This window comes from Oncorhynchus masou, unplaced genomic scaffold, assembly GCF_036934945.1.
Source record: "Oncorhynchus masou masou isolate Uvic2021 unplaced genomic scaffold, UVic_Omas_1.1 unplaced_scaffold_1211, whole genome shotgun sequence".
Lineage (NCBI taxonomy): Eukaryota > Metazoa > Chordata > Actinopteri > Salmoniformes > Salmonidae > Oncorhynchus > Oncorhynchus masou.
In genome coordinates, this window is record NW_027001900.1 from 55,749 (window position 1) to 69,018 (window position 13,270).

At 46.4% G+C, this 13,270-nt stretch overlaps 1 protein-coding gene across 1 annotated transcript in view; it reads left to right on the forward strand.

The window, feature by feature from the left end:
- The first annotated feature begins 503 nt into the window (after positions 1–503).
- LOC135529930 (DNA polymerase delta catalytic subunit-like) overlaps positions 504–13,270 on the forward strand; it is a 31,707-nt gene continuing 18,940 nt past the window's right edge. The window contains exons 1-10 of the mRNA XM_064958327.1: positions 504–608; positions 687–816; positions 1,453–1,619; positions 1,730–1,834; positions 6,810–6,950; positions 8,410–8,520; positions 9,966–10,157; positions 10,260–10,348; positions 10,794–10,910; positions 12,327–12,440. Of these exons, the coding sequence (XP_064814399.1) occupies positions 504–608; positions 687–816; positions 1,453–1,619; positions 1,730–1,834; positions 6,810–6,950; positions 8,410–8,520; positions 9,966–10,157; positions 10,260–10,348; positions 10,794–10,910; positions 12,327–12,440 (1,271 nt within the window). The remainder of the gene's footprint in view (positions 609–686; positions 817–1,452; positions 1,620–1,729; positions 1,835–6,809; positions 6,951–8,409; positions 8,521–9,965; positions 10,158–10,259; positions 10,349–10,793; positions 10,911–12,326; positions 12,441–13,270) is intronic.

The window sequence follows — 13,270 nt, forward strand, 5'->3', positions numbered from 1 at the left end:
TATTTAGGATGAGTCTAGGAAGTAGTGGAGCAGGACTTTAAAAGGAGATTAACAGGTTTTATTGATATGCAGACAAAATGACTTCCTCAGGGCTTCTAACACTAATGAACATTTAGGATGAGTCTAATGAGACTTATTTAGGATGAGTCTAGGAAGTAGTGGAGCAGGACTTTAAAAGGAGATTAACAGGTTTTATTGATATGCAGACAAAATGACTTCCTCAGGGCTTCTAACACTAATGAGACTTATTTAGGATGAGTCTAGGAAGTAGTGGAGCAGGACTTTAAAAGGAGATTAACAGGTTTTATTGATATGCAGACAAAATGACTTCCTCAGGGCTTCCAGTGTTAAACTATATAAACCAATTATTTAGACCTTTTTGGGAGACGTGTATTTTCAACCAAATTCACACAGTAAGCAGTTGTTTTTCATGAGAATGAACAAATTATTTTGTACACATTTTGATAAATGAGGTCTGCTGTGTCCCGTGGTGCTATAGGTTTATGGTGGACAGTGATGTGGTGGGTTGCTGCTGGATTGAGCTGCCCAAAGGGAAGTACCGGGTGAGGGAGGAGAGGATGTTGGGGGAGACGGACCACCCTGGCAAGGTAAGAGAATGGAGACCTCTGGCCTTTACACACCCAGGGGGTGTTCTAGATTTACAGTACCTCCCTCCCCTCTCCTAGGTGTCTCTGTGTCAGTATGAAGTTGATGTGGGATGGACCCAGCTGATCAGTCACCCAGCAGAGGGAGAGTACCAGAGGATCGCTCCTCTCAGGGTTCTCAGCTTTGACATTGAGTGTGCTGGAAGAAAAGGTTTGTGCTCTGTACTGCATTGTACTATATTATACTGTATTGTACTGATTGTGTGTCTGTGGACTGGAGAGACTGTGTTTACTGGCTTGTCCTCTGACTCCTGTCAGCAGAGACATGTATTTAGAGAGTTGGGACATTGAGGTTTCTGCATTATGATGCATTTACATGACACTACAACATTCTATGACAGCCATGTTAACTCTTCATTTACATGACACTACAACATTCTATGACAGCCATGTTAACTCTTCATTTACATGACACTACAACATTCTATGACAGCCATGTTAACTCTTCATTTACATGACACTACAACATTCTATGACAGCCATGGTAACTCTTCATTTACATGACACTACAACATTCTATGACAGCCATGGTAACTCTTCATTTACATGACACTACAACATTCTATGACAGCCATGTTAACTCTTCATTTACATGACACTACAACATTCTATGACAGCCATATTAACTCTTCATTTACATGACACTACAACATTCTATGACAGCCATGTTAACTCCCCGTTTACATGACATGAGGAGAATTGACACTGTTCTATGTAACTGAATGTCTAGGATCAGAACAGTATTCACTATTCTAAAGGTTGGCCCAACTCTCTTGTCTTCTTCTAGGTATTTTTCCAGAGGCAGAGAAAGACCCAGTGATCCAGATAGCCTCCATGGTGCAGCGACAGGGAGAGAAGGAACCCTTCATCCGCACCGTCTTCACCCTCCAGTCCTGCTCCAGCATCGTGGGCTCCCAGGTCCTGTGCTTCACTAAAGAGAGCCAGTTACTACAGGTAACATATACAAACACACAAACACACTTGTGGGGAGTTGAGCTTGGCTGCTTTAAGACCAACAGCAGTGGAGGTTCCCCCCTGATTGGCTCTTTGTATTCCCCCTGCAGAGCTGGGCTGAGTTTGTGAGGACAGTGGATGCAGACATCATCACTGGGTACAACATCCAGAACTTTGACCTTCCCTACCTGCTGAACAGAGCAGCTACCCTGAAGGTCAGTACAGACAGACTGGCCATGGTTCTATGGAGACTTCTAGAATCAGAACGTCCAGATTCTAAGTCTAACCTGCCAGATCAATGTCTGTTGATGCAGTATTTGTTGTATATTGTCTTGTTGTATGTGCATCTGTCAGTCTAACTACTGGAGCTGTTAAATGTACCTGCCTGTCAGTCTAACTACTGGAGCTGTACCTGGCTGTCAGTCTAACTACTGGAGCTGTACCTGCCTGTCAGTCTAACTACTGGAGCTGTACCTGCCTGTCGGTCTAACTACTGGAGCTGTACCTGCCTGTCGGTCTAACTACTGGAGCTGTACCTGCCTGTCAGTCTAACTACTGGAGCTGTACCTGCCTGTCAGTCTAACTACTGGAGCTGTACCTGCCTGTCAGTCTAACTACTGGAGCTGTACCTGGCTGTCAGTCTAACTACTGGAGCTGTACCTGCCTGTCAGTCTAACTACTGGAGCTGTACCTGCCTGTCGGTCTAACTACTGGAGCTGTACCTGCCTGTCATAAGATACTAGAAACCACTTACATTTACTTATAAAATAATATATATATAACAGTACATCATATAACATTATTACACCACTACTTATCTACAGTACAAAATGTACAGTACAGAATGAATAATACCACCATTCAACAATATTTCAATGTATGTGCATGTCTTCACAGTCCCGCTGTATTTATGTCCTGCTGTTTAAATCTGATTCTACTGCTGCATCAGTTACCTGACGTGGAATAGAGTTCCATGTAGTCATGGCTCTGTGTCGTACTGTGGAATAGAGTTCCATGTAGTCATGGCTCTATGTCGTACTGTGGAATAGAGTTCCATGTAGTCATGGCTCTATGTTGTACTGTGGAATAGAGTTCCATGTAGTCATGGCTCTATGTTGTACTGTGGAATAGAGTTCCATGTAGTCATGGCTCTGTGTCGTACTGTGGAATAGAGTTCCATGTAGTCATGGCTCTGTGTCGTACTGTGGAATAGAGTTCCATGTAGTCATGGCTATGTGTCGTACTGTGGAATAGAGTTCCATGTAGTCATGGCTCTATGTAGTACTGTGGAATAGAGTTCCATGTCGTCATGGCTCTATGTCGTACTGTAGAATAGAGTTCCATGTAGTCATGGCTCTATGTCGTACTGTGGAATAGAGTTCCATGTAGTCATGGCTATGTGTCGTACTGTGGAATAGAGTTCCATGTAGTCATGGCTCTATGTCGTACTGTGGAATAGAGTTCCATGTAGTCATGGCTCTATGTAGTACTGTGGAATAGAGTTCCATGTCGTCATGGCTCTATGTCGTACTGTGGAATAGAGTTCCATGTAGTCATGGCTCTATGTCGTACTGTGGAATAGAGTTCCATGTCGTCATGGCTCTATGTAGTACTGTGGAATAGAGTTCCATGTCGTCATGGCTCTATGTAGTACTGTGGAATAGAGTTCCATGTAGTCATGGCTCTATGTCGTACTGTGGAATAGAGTTCCATGTCGTCATGGCTATGTGTTGTACTGTGGAATAGAGTTCCATGTAGTCATGGCTCTATGTCGTACTGTGGAATAGAGTTCCATGTAGTCATGGCTATGTGTTGTACTGTGGAATAGAGTTCCATGTAGTCATGGCTCTATGTCGTACTGTGGAATAGAGTTCCATGTAGTCATGGCTCTATGTAGTATTGTGGAATAGAGTTCCATGTTGTCATGGCTCTATGTCGTACTGTGGAATAGAGTTCCATGTAGTCATGGCTCTATGTCATACTGTGGAATAGAGTTCCATGTAGTCATGGCTCTATGTCGTACTGTGGAATAGAGTTCCATGTCGTCATGGCTCTATGTCGTACTGTGGAATAGAGTTCCATGTAGTCATGGCTCTATGTCGTACTGTGGAATAGAGTTCCATGTAGTCATGGCTATGTGTCGTACTGTGGAATAGAGTTCCATGTAGTCATGTCTCTGTGTCGTACTGTGGAATAGAGTTCCATGTAGTCATGGCTCTGTGTCGTACTGTGGAATAGAGTTCCATGTAGTCATGGCTATGTGTCGTACTGTGGAATAGAGTTCCATGTAGTCATGGCTATGTGTCGTACTGTGGAATAGAGTTCCATGTCGTCATGGCTCTATGTCGTACTGTGGAATAGAGTTCCATGTAGTCATGTCTATGTGTCGTACTGTGGAATAGAGTTCCATGTAGTCATGGCTCTATGTAGTACTGTGGAATAGAGTTCCATGTAGTCATGGCTCTATGTCGTACTGTGGAATAGAGTTCCATGTAGTCATGGCTCTATGTAGTACTGTGTGCCTCCCATAGTCTGTTCTGGACTTGGGGACTGTGAAGAGACCTCTGGTGGCATGTCTTGTGGGATATGCAGGGGTGTCCAAGCTTTGTTCTAGTATTTTAAACATACACCTCTGTACATTCAGCCAGTCAACACTTCTTACAAAAACAAGTAGTGATGAAGACAATCTCTCTTGCACTTTGAGCCAGGAGAGATTGACATGCATGTCATTAATGTTAGCTCTGTGTTCTTTTAAGGGACAGCCGTGCTGCCCTGTTCTGAACCAACTGCAATTTTCCCAAGTCCCTCTTTCTGGCACCTGACCACACGCCTGAACAGTAGTCAAAGTGCGACAAAACTAGAGCCTGTAGGACCTGCCTTGTTGATAGTGCTGTTAAGAAGGTAGAAACTAGAGCCTGTAGGACCTGCCTTGTTGATAGTGCTGTTAAGAAGGTAGAAACTAGAGCCTGTAGGTCCTGCCTTGTTGATAGTGCTGTTAAGAAGGTAGAAACTAGAGCCTGTAGGACCTGCCTTTTTGATAGTGCTGTTAAGAAGGTAGAAACTAGAGCCTGTAGGTCCTGCCTTGTTGATAGTGCTGTTAAGAAGGTAGAAACTAGAGCCTGTAGGACCTGCCTTTTTGATAGTGCTGTTAAGAAGGTAGAAACTAGAGCCTGTAGGGCCTGCCTTGTTGATAGTGCTGTTAAGAAGGTAGAAACTAGAGCCTGTAGGACCTGCCTTGTTGATAGTGCTGTTAAGAAGGTAGAAACTAGAGCCTGTAGGACCTGCCTTTTTGATAGTGCTGTTAAGAAGGTAGAAACTAGAGCCTGTAGGTCCTGCCTTGTTGATAGTGCTGTTAAGAAGGTAGAAACTAGAGCCTGTAGGACCTGCCTTTTTGATAGTGCTGTTAAGAAGGTAGAAACTAGAGCCTGTAGGACCTGCCTTGTTGATAGTGCTGTTAAGAAGGTAGAAACTAGAGCCTGTAGGACCTGCCTTGTTGATAGTGCTGTTAAGAAGGTAGAAACTAGAGCCTGTAGGACCTGCCTTTTTGATAGTGCTGTTAAGAAGGTAGAAACTAGAGCCTGTAGGTCCTGCCTTGTTGATAGTGCTGTTAAGAAGGTAGAAACTAGAGCCTGTAGGACCTGCCTTTTTGATAGTGCTGTTAAGAAGGTAGAAACTAGAGCCTGTAGGACCTGCCTTGTTGATAGTGCTGTTAAGAAGGTAGAAACTAGAGCCTGTAGGTCCTGCCTTGTTGATAGTGCTGTTAAGAAGGTAGAAACTAGAGCCTGTAGGACCTGCCTTGTTGATAGTGCTGTTAAGAAGGTAGAGCAGTGCATTTATAGACAGACTTCTCCCCATCTTAACTACTGTTGTATCATTATGTTTTGACCATGACACTTGCTCATTACCACATTCATTACGAGATGTCATTTAGGTTTAGGGTTTAGTGAATCTCATCGTTTTGTCCCAAATACAATGCTTTTAGTTTTTAAATATTTAGGACAAACGTATTTCTTGCTACCCATTCCGAAACTAACTGCAGCTCTTTGTTAATTGTTGCAGTCACTTCAGTTGCTGTAGTAGCTGACGTGTGTAGTGTTGAGTCATTTACTCAGAGCCAGTGGCATGTCGTTAGTAAAGATAGAAAAAGGTAAGGGGCCTAAACAGCTGCCCTATAAGATACTAGAGATCCCCAAAACAGCAATGATTTTGGTCTGACCCAAAAAACAACTCGCACACAAACCTTCGACGCTAAGAAATGCATTTGAATTAGGCCCCAAAAATAACAATTGGATCTTCCTCAAATGAAATTCACGAAAATGTTGTTTTCATAAACAATGACCTTTAAAAAGGCTGATGGAGTAGCGTGGCTGTCTCTCCTACCTGCCACGTCTCCTCTATTAAAGTCATGGAAGGAGACATCTGGAGTGATGTCTGTGTCTCTGCCTCTGTGTCTCTGTGTCTCTGCCTCTGTGTCTCTGTGCTTCTGCCTCTGTGTCTCTGCCTCTGTGTCTCTGTGCTTCTGCCTCTGTGTCTCTGCCTCTGTGTCTCTGTGCTTCTGCCTCTGTGTCTCTGTGCTCCTGCCTCTGTGTCTCTGTGTCTCTGCCTCTGTGTCTCTGTGCTCCTGCCTCTGTGTCTCTGCCTCTGTGTCTCTGTGCTTCTTTCCTCTGTGTCTCTGCCTCTGTGTCTCTGTGCTTCTGCCTCTGTGTCTCTGTGCTTCTGCCTCTGTGTCTCTGCCTCTGTGTCTCTGTGCTTCTGCCTCTGTGTCTCTGTGCTCCTGCCTCTGTGTCTCTTGCTCTGTGTCTCTGTGCTTCTGCCTCTGTGTCTCTGCCTCTGTGTCTCTGTGCTTCTGCCTCTGTGTCTCTGCCTCTGTGTCTCTGTGCTTCTGCCTCTGTGTCTCTGTGCTCCTGCCTCTGTGTCTCTTGCTCTGTGTCTCTGTGCTTCTGCCTCTGTGTCTCTGCCTCTGTGTCTCTGTGCTTCTGCCTCTGTGTCTCTGCCTCTGTGTCTCTGTGCTTCTGCCTCTGTGTCTCTGTGCTCCTGCCTCTGTGTCTCTGTGTCTCTGCCTCTGTGTCTCTGTGCTCCTGCCTCTGTGTCTCTTGCTCTTTGGGGTTTTAGGCTGGGTGTCTGTGAAGCACTCTGTGGCTTTCTAAAAGGGCTTTCTAAAATGTATTTGATTGATATGTCTGATTGCAGGTCAAGCTGTTCCCCTACCTGGGCAGAGTACAGGGCATCAAGTCAGTCCTGAGAGACTCCAGTTTCCAGAGCAAACAGATGGGCCGCAGAGAGAACAAGATCCTCAACATGGAGGGACGAGTTCAGTTTGACCTGCTCCAGGTAACTGGCCGGCCGCTGACCTCTGACCTTATGTATAGGAACATATAACATACTCTCATCCAGTGTTGGAACCCGGAACCATATGTTGCGTGGTGTCCAGATACTAGATTATCTAGGTTCTAGGAGTAGAGGTTTTCAACTGTAGACCAGCGGAGCAGACAAGACGGAGTCAATATTTTTGTGACTGACCCTGTTTAGACTGGATTCATGTTTTGTCTGGACTGACCCTGGACCATAGTTAGACTCATCATGGATTCATGTTTTGTCTGACTGACCCTGGACCATAGTTAGACTCATCATGGATTCATGTTTTGTCTGACTGACCCTGGACCATAGTTAGACTCATCATGGATTCATGTTTTGTCTGACTGACCCTGGACCATAGTTATCATGGATTCATGTTTTGTCATCCCTGGATGGACTTCATGGATTCATGTTTTGTCTGACTGACCCTGGACCATAGTTAGACTCATCATGGATTCATGTTTTGTCTGACTGACCCTGGACCATAGTTAGACTCATCATGGATTCATGTTTTGTCTGACTGACCCTGGACCATAGTTAGACTCATCATGGATTCATGTTTTGTCTGACTGACCCTGGACCATAGTTAGACTCATCATGGATTCATGTTTTGTCTGACTGACCCTGGACCATAGTTAGACTCATCATGGATTCATGTTTTGTCTGACTGACCCTGGACCATAGTTAGACTCATCATGGATTCATGTTTTTGCGTGGACATTGCCATTGAGAGCTTCCATGATCTTAAAGCAGTCAACTGGGTGGGGATTCCTATGGACAGACTCCATAATGGAACACATACAAAGATGAGGCCTGTAACTCTATGCCCCTGGACCTGTCCATGTGGGTTCTTTAGGTGCTGCTGAGGGTCTACAGACTGTTCTGTTGTTCTCAGGGTCCTGTTCTGACAGCCTATTCCGAGTGTTCTGTCTGACTGACTCTGGACCTGTCCATGTGGGCTCTTCAGGTGCTGCTGAGGGACTACAGACTGTTCTGTTGTTCTCAGGTTTCTGTTCTGACAGCCTATTCCGAGTGTTCTGTCTGACTGACTCTGGACCTGTCCATGTGGGCTCTTCAGGTGCTGCTGAGGGACTACAGACTGTTCTGTTGTTCTCAGGGTTCTGTTCTGACAGCCTATTCCGAGTGTTCTGTCTGACTGACTCTGGACCTGTCCATGTGGGCTCTTCAGGTGCTGCTGAGGGACTACAGACTGTTCTGTTGTTCTAAGGGTTCTGTTCTGACTACAGACTGTTCTGACTGTTCCGAGTGTTCTGTCTGACTGACTCTGGATCTGTCCATGTGGGTTCTTCAGGTGCTGCTGAGGGACTACAGACTGTTCTGTTGTTCTAATGGTTCTGTTCTGACTACAGACTGTTCTGACTGTTCCGAGTGTTCTGTCTGACTGACTCTGGATCTGTTCATGTGGGTCCTTCAGGTGCTGCTGAGGGACTACAAACTGCGCTCGTACACACTCAACGCCGTCAGCTTCCACTTCCTGCAAGAACAGAAGGAGGATGTTCAGCATTCTATCATCACAGATCTGCAGGTACATCTCTCTCCTCTCTCTGCTCTCTCTCCTCTCTCTCTCTACTCTTTCTCTCCTCTCTCTCTCCTCTCTCTGCTCTCTCTCTCCTCTCTCTCCTCTCTCTGCTCTCTGCTCTCTCTCTCCTCTCTCTGCTCTCTCTCTCTGCTCTCTCTCTGCTCTCTCTCTCCTCTCTCTGCTCTCTCTCCTCTCTCTGTTCTCTCTCTCCTCTCTCTCTCTCTCTCTCTCTCCCTCTCTGCTCTCTCTCTCCTCTCTCTCCTCTCTCTGCTCTCTCTGCTCTCTCTCTCCTCTCTCTCCTCTCTCTGCTCTCTCTCCTCTCTCTGCTCTCTCTCCTCTCTCTGCTCTCTCTCCTCTCTCTCTCTCTCTCTCTCTCTGCTCTCTCTCTCTCTCTCTCTGCTCTCTCTCTCTCTCTGCTCTCTCTCTGCTCTCTGCTCTCTCTCTGCTCTCTCTGCTCTGCTCTCTCTGCTCTCTCTCTCCTCTCTCTGCTCTCTCTCCTCTCTCTCTGCTCTCTCTCTCTCTCTCTCTCTCTCTCTCTCTCTCTCTCTCTCTCTCTCTCTCTCTCTCTCTCTCTCTCCTCTCTCTGCTCTCTCTCTCTCTCTCTCTGCTCTCTCTCTCTCTCTCTGCTCTCTCTCTGCTCTCTCTCTGCTCTCTCTCTCTCTCTCTCTCTCTCTCTCTCTCCTCTCTCTCCTCTCTCTCTCTCTCTCTCTCTGCTCTCTCTCTCTCTCTCTCTCTCTCTGCTCTCTCTGCTCTCTCTCTGCTCTCTCTCTCTCTGCTCTCTCTCCTCTCTCTGCTCTCTCTCCTCTCTGCTCTCTCTCTCTCTCTCTGCTCTCTCTCGCTCTCTGCTCTCTCTCTCTCTCTGCTCTCTCTCCTCTCTGCTCTCTCTCTGCTCTCTCTCTGCTCTCTCCTCTCTCTGCTCTCTCTCCTCTCTCTGCTCTCTCTCTCCTCTCTCTCTCCTCTCTCTGCTCTCTCTCTCTCTCTCTCTGCTCTCTCTCTCCTCTCTCTGCTCTCTCTCTCTCCTCTCTCTGCTCTCTCTCTGCTCTCTCCTCTCTCTGCTCTCTCTCCTCTCTCTGCTCTCTCTGCTCTCTCTCTCCTCTCTGCTCTCTCTCTCCTCTCTCTGCTCTCTCTCTCCTCTCTCTGCTCTCTCTCTCCTCTCTCTGCTCTCTCTCTCTCTCTCTGCTCTCTCTCTCCTCTCTCCTCTCTCTGCTCTCTATCTCCTCTCTCTGCTCTCTCTCTCCTCTCTCTCTCTCTCTCTCCTCTCTCTGCTCTCTCTCTCCTCTCTGCTCTCTCTCTCCTCTCTCTGCTCTCTCTCCTCTCTCTGCTCTCTCTCTCTCCTCTCTGCTCACTTTCTGTCAGGTAGAGGCCTATTAGTACCCTGACTTTCCCCCAGATACTGACAGCGTCTCATTCATGTTTCCTCTCTTTCCCTCCCTGTCGTCCTTCTATCCCAGAATGGTAATGAGCAGACCCGGAGGCGCCTGGCGGTGTACTGCCTGAAGGATGCCTACCTGCCCCTGCGTCTGCTGCAGAAGCTGATGTGTGTGATCAACTACATGGAGATGGCCAGAGTCACCGGGGTTCCCCTCACCTACCTGCTCTCCAGAGGCCAGCAGATCAAAGTGGTGTCCCAGCTACTGCGGCAGGTGAGACACACACTCTTTCTCTCAATACACATTCCTAGAACACACGTTCTCACCTAAATGTTTGGGACCGAGAAAATGATGTCAACTCTGTGTGTGTGTTAGGCAATGAAACAGGGGCTGGTCATGCCAGTGGTGAAGCCTGAGGGAGGTGAAGACTACACTGGAGCTACAGTCATTGAGCCAGAGAAAGGGTGAGTAACACTGCTCTGAAGACTACTGGAGTTAGTCATTGAGACAGAGAAAGGGTGAGTAACACTGCTATGAAGACTACTGGAGTTAGTCATTGAGACAGAGAAAGGGTGAGTAACACTGCTCTGAAGACTACTGGAGTTAGTCATTGAGACAGAGAAAGGGTGAGTAACGCTGCTCTGTGTTTTAGGGTGTGTTCTGACATGGTTTTGACTTGTGATTTTAGCTTGATAGTTTTGTTTGTGTATTAATGTAATCTAATATTGATTAGATTTTTATTTGACTGTTCAACAAATATACACACAGTACCTCCATGCTGTCAGCGATAACACAGTAAAGTCTATGACCTATTTCCATTGTGGTCCCTTTATGTATTTCACTGTCTATGACTGCTCTGTGGGTAAAAACATCATCATGAAGTAATCTCTCTCTCTCTGGGTTCTCCAGATACTACAGCGTCCCCATCGCCACCCTGGATTTCTCCTCCCTGTATCCCTCCATCATGATGGCCCACAACCTCTGTTACACCACCCTGCTTCAGAAGGGCTCAGCAGAGAAGCTGGGGTGAGAGTCACTGTTGTTGTGTCGTTTCACTAACCAGGGCTCACCAACCTGTTCCTGGACAGATACCCTCCTGTAGGTTATAACTCCATCCCTGTTCCTGGAGAGATACCGTGTTGTAGGGTTTAACTCCAACCCTGTTCCTGGAGAGATACCGTGCTGTAGGATTTAACTCCATCCCTGTTCCTGGAGAGATACCGTGCTGTAGGATTTAACACCAACCCTGTTCCTGGAGAGATACCGTCCTGTAGGTTATAACTCCATCCCTGTTCCTGGAGAGATACCGTCCTGTAGGATTTAACTCCAACCCTGTTCCTGGAGAGATACCCTCCTGTAGGTTTTAACTCCAACCCTGTTCCTGGAGAGATACCCTCCTGTAGGTTTTAACTCCAACCCTGTTCCTGGAGAGATACCCTCCTGTAGGTTATAACTCCATCCCTGTTCCTGGAGAGATACCCTCCTGTAGGTTATAACTCCATCCCTGTTCCTGGAGAGATACCCTCCTGTAGGTTATAACTCCATCCCTGTTCCTGGAGAGATACCCTCCTGTAGGTTATAACTCCATCCCTGTTCCTGGAGAGATACCCTCCTGTAGGTTATAACTCCATCCCTGTTCCTGGAGAGATACCCTCCTGTAGGTTATAACTCCATCCCTGTTCCTGGAGAGATACCGTCCTATAGGTTTTAACACCAACCCTGTTCCTGGAGAGATACCGTCCTGTAGGTTATAACTCCAACCCTGTTCCTGGAGAGATACCGTCCTGTAGGTTTTAACTCCAACACTGTTCCTGGAGAGATACTGTCCTGTAGGTTTTAACACCAACCCTGTTCCTGGAGAGATACCCTCCTGTAGGTTTTAACACCAACCCTGTTCCTGGAGAGATACCCTCCTGTAGGTTTTAACACCAACCCTGTTCCTGGAGAGATACCCTCCTGTAGGTTTTAACTCCAACCCTGTTCCTGGAGAGATACCCTCCTGTAGGTTTTAACTCCAACCCTGTTCCTGGAGAGATACCCTCCTGTAGGTTTTAACTCCAACCCTGTTCCTGGAGAGATACCCTCCTGTAGGTTTTAACTCCAACCCTGTTCCTGGAGAGATACCCTCCTGTAGGTTTTAACACCAACCCTGTTCCTGGAGAGATACTGTCCTGTAGGTGTTAACTCCAACCCTGTTCCTGGAGAGATACCCTCCTGTAGGTTATAACTCCAACCCTGTTCCTGGAGAGATACCCTCCTGTAGGTTATAACTCCATCCCTGTTCCTGGAGAGATACCGTGTTGTAGGTATCATTCCAATCTAGCTACTTCAAGGCTCTGCAACAGGTGGCTGTGAAAAACTCAGCCAGTTTTGTATGACTGCATCCTTGATCGGTCGACCTACGTTGATTTTGTAAGTGACATGGGTGTCTTGTCTCCTTAGTCTGACCCCAGAGGACTTCATCAAGACTCCCACAGGAGACCTGTTTGTTAAGAGCTCGGTGAGGAAGGGACTTCTGCCTGATATCCTGGAGGACCTGCTCTCTGCCAGGAAGAAGTAAGCACTGACCTGGAGTCAGCTGGAACGAGGGTCTGTGCACATCTCCTAGGTTTCTCAATCTGATCTAGGATCAGTAACACTGCTATAGAGTATATGAGGGCTGTCTTTGTGCAGACTATTCCTTTTATAATTTTGGGTTTGTTTGCTTCTTTGTGTTTCCTGTCTAACTTAATGTGTAATTGCTTGCTGAGTTTGAGATGCAGGGCTCCCTTGCCAAATAGACTTGTTTCTCTATGGGACTCCCTGCTTAAATAAAGGTTACATACATGTAATGGCCAAAAGATGGCCTGGGGATGACAGGTGGTTCTTGTAGATTTCTGACATTTTAAGTGTGCTCCTAACCCATTTCACTCGCACAAAAGATAATTCAACTCTTGTGCCGTCAAATGACTAAAGCTGAGTTGTGTATGAGCCAATTCATCCTGGACAAAAGTCAGTCCATGCAGACCTTAACAAACAGTGAATGAACCGTGCTTAACAAACAGTGAATGAACCGTGCTTAACAAACAGTGAATGAACCGTGCTTAACAAACAGTGAATGAACAGTGCTTAACAAACAGTGAATGAACAGTGCTTAACAAACAGTGAATGAACAGTGCTTAACAAACAGGGAATGAACCGTGCTTAACAAACAGTGAATGAACCGTGCTTAACAAACAGGGAATGAACCGTGCTTAACAAACAGTGAATGAACAGTGCTTAACAAACAGTGAATGAACAGTGCTTAACAAACAGGGAATGAACCGTGCTTAACAAACAGTGAATGAACAGTGCTTAACAAACAGTGAATGAACCGTGCTTAACAAACAGTGAATGAACAATGCTTA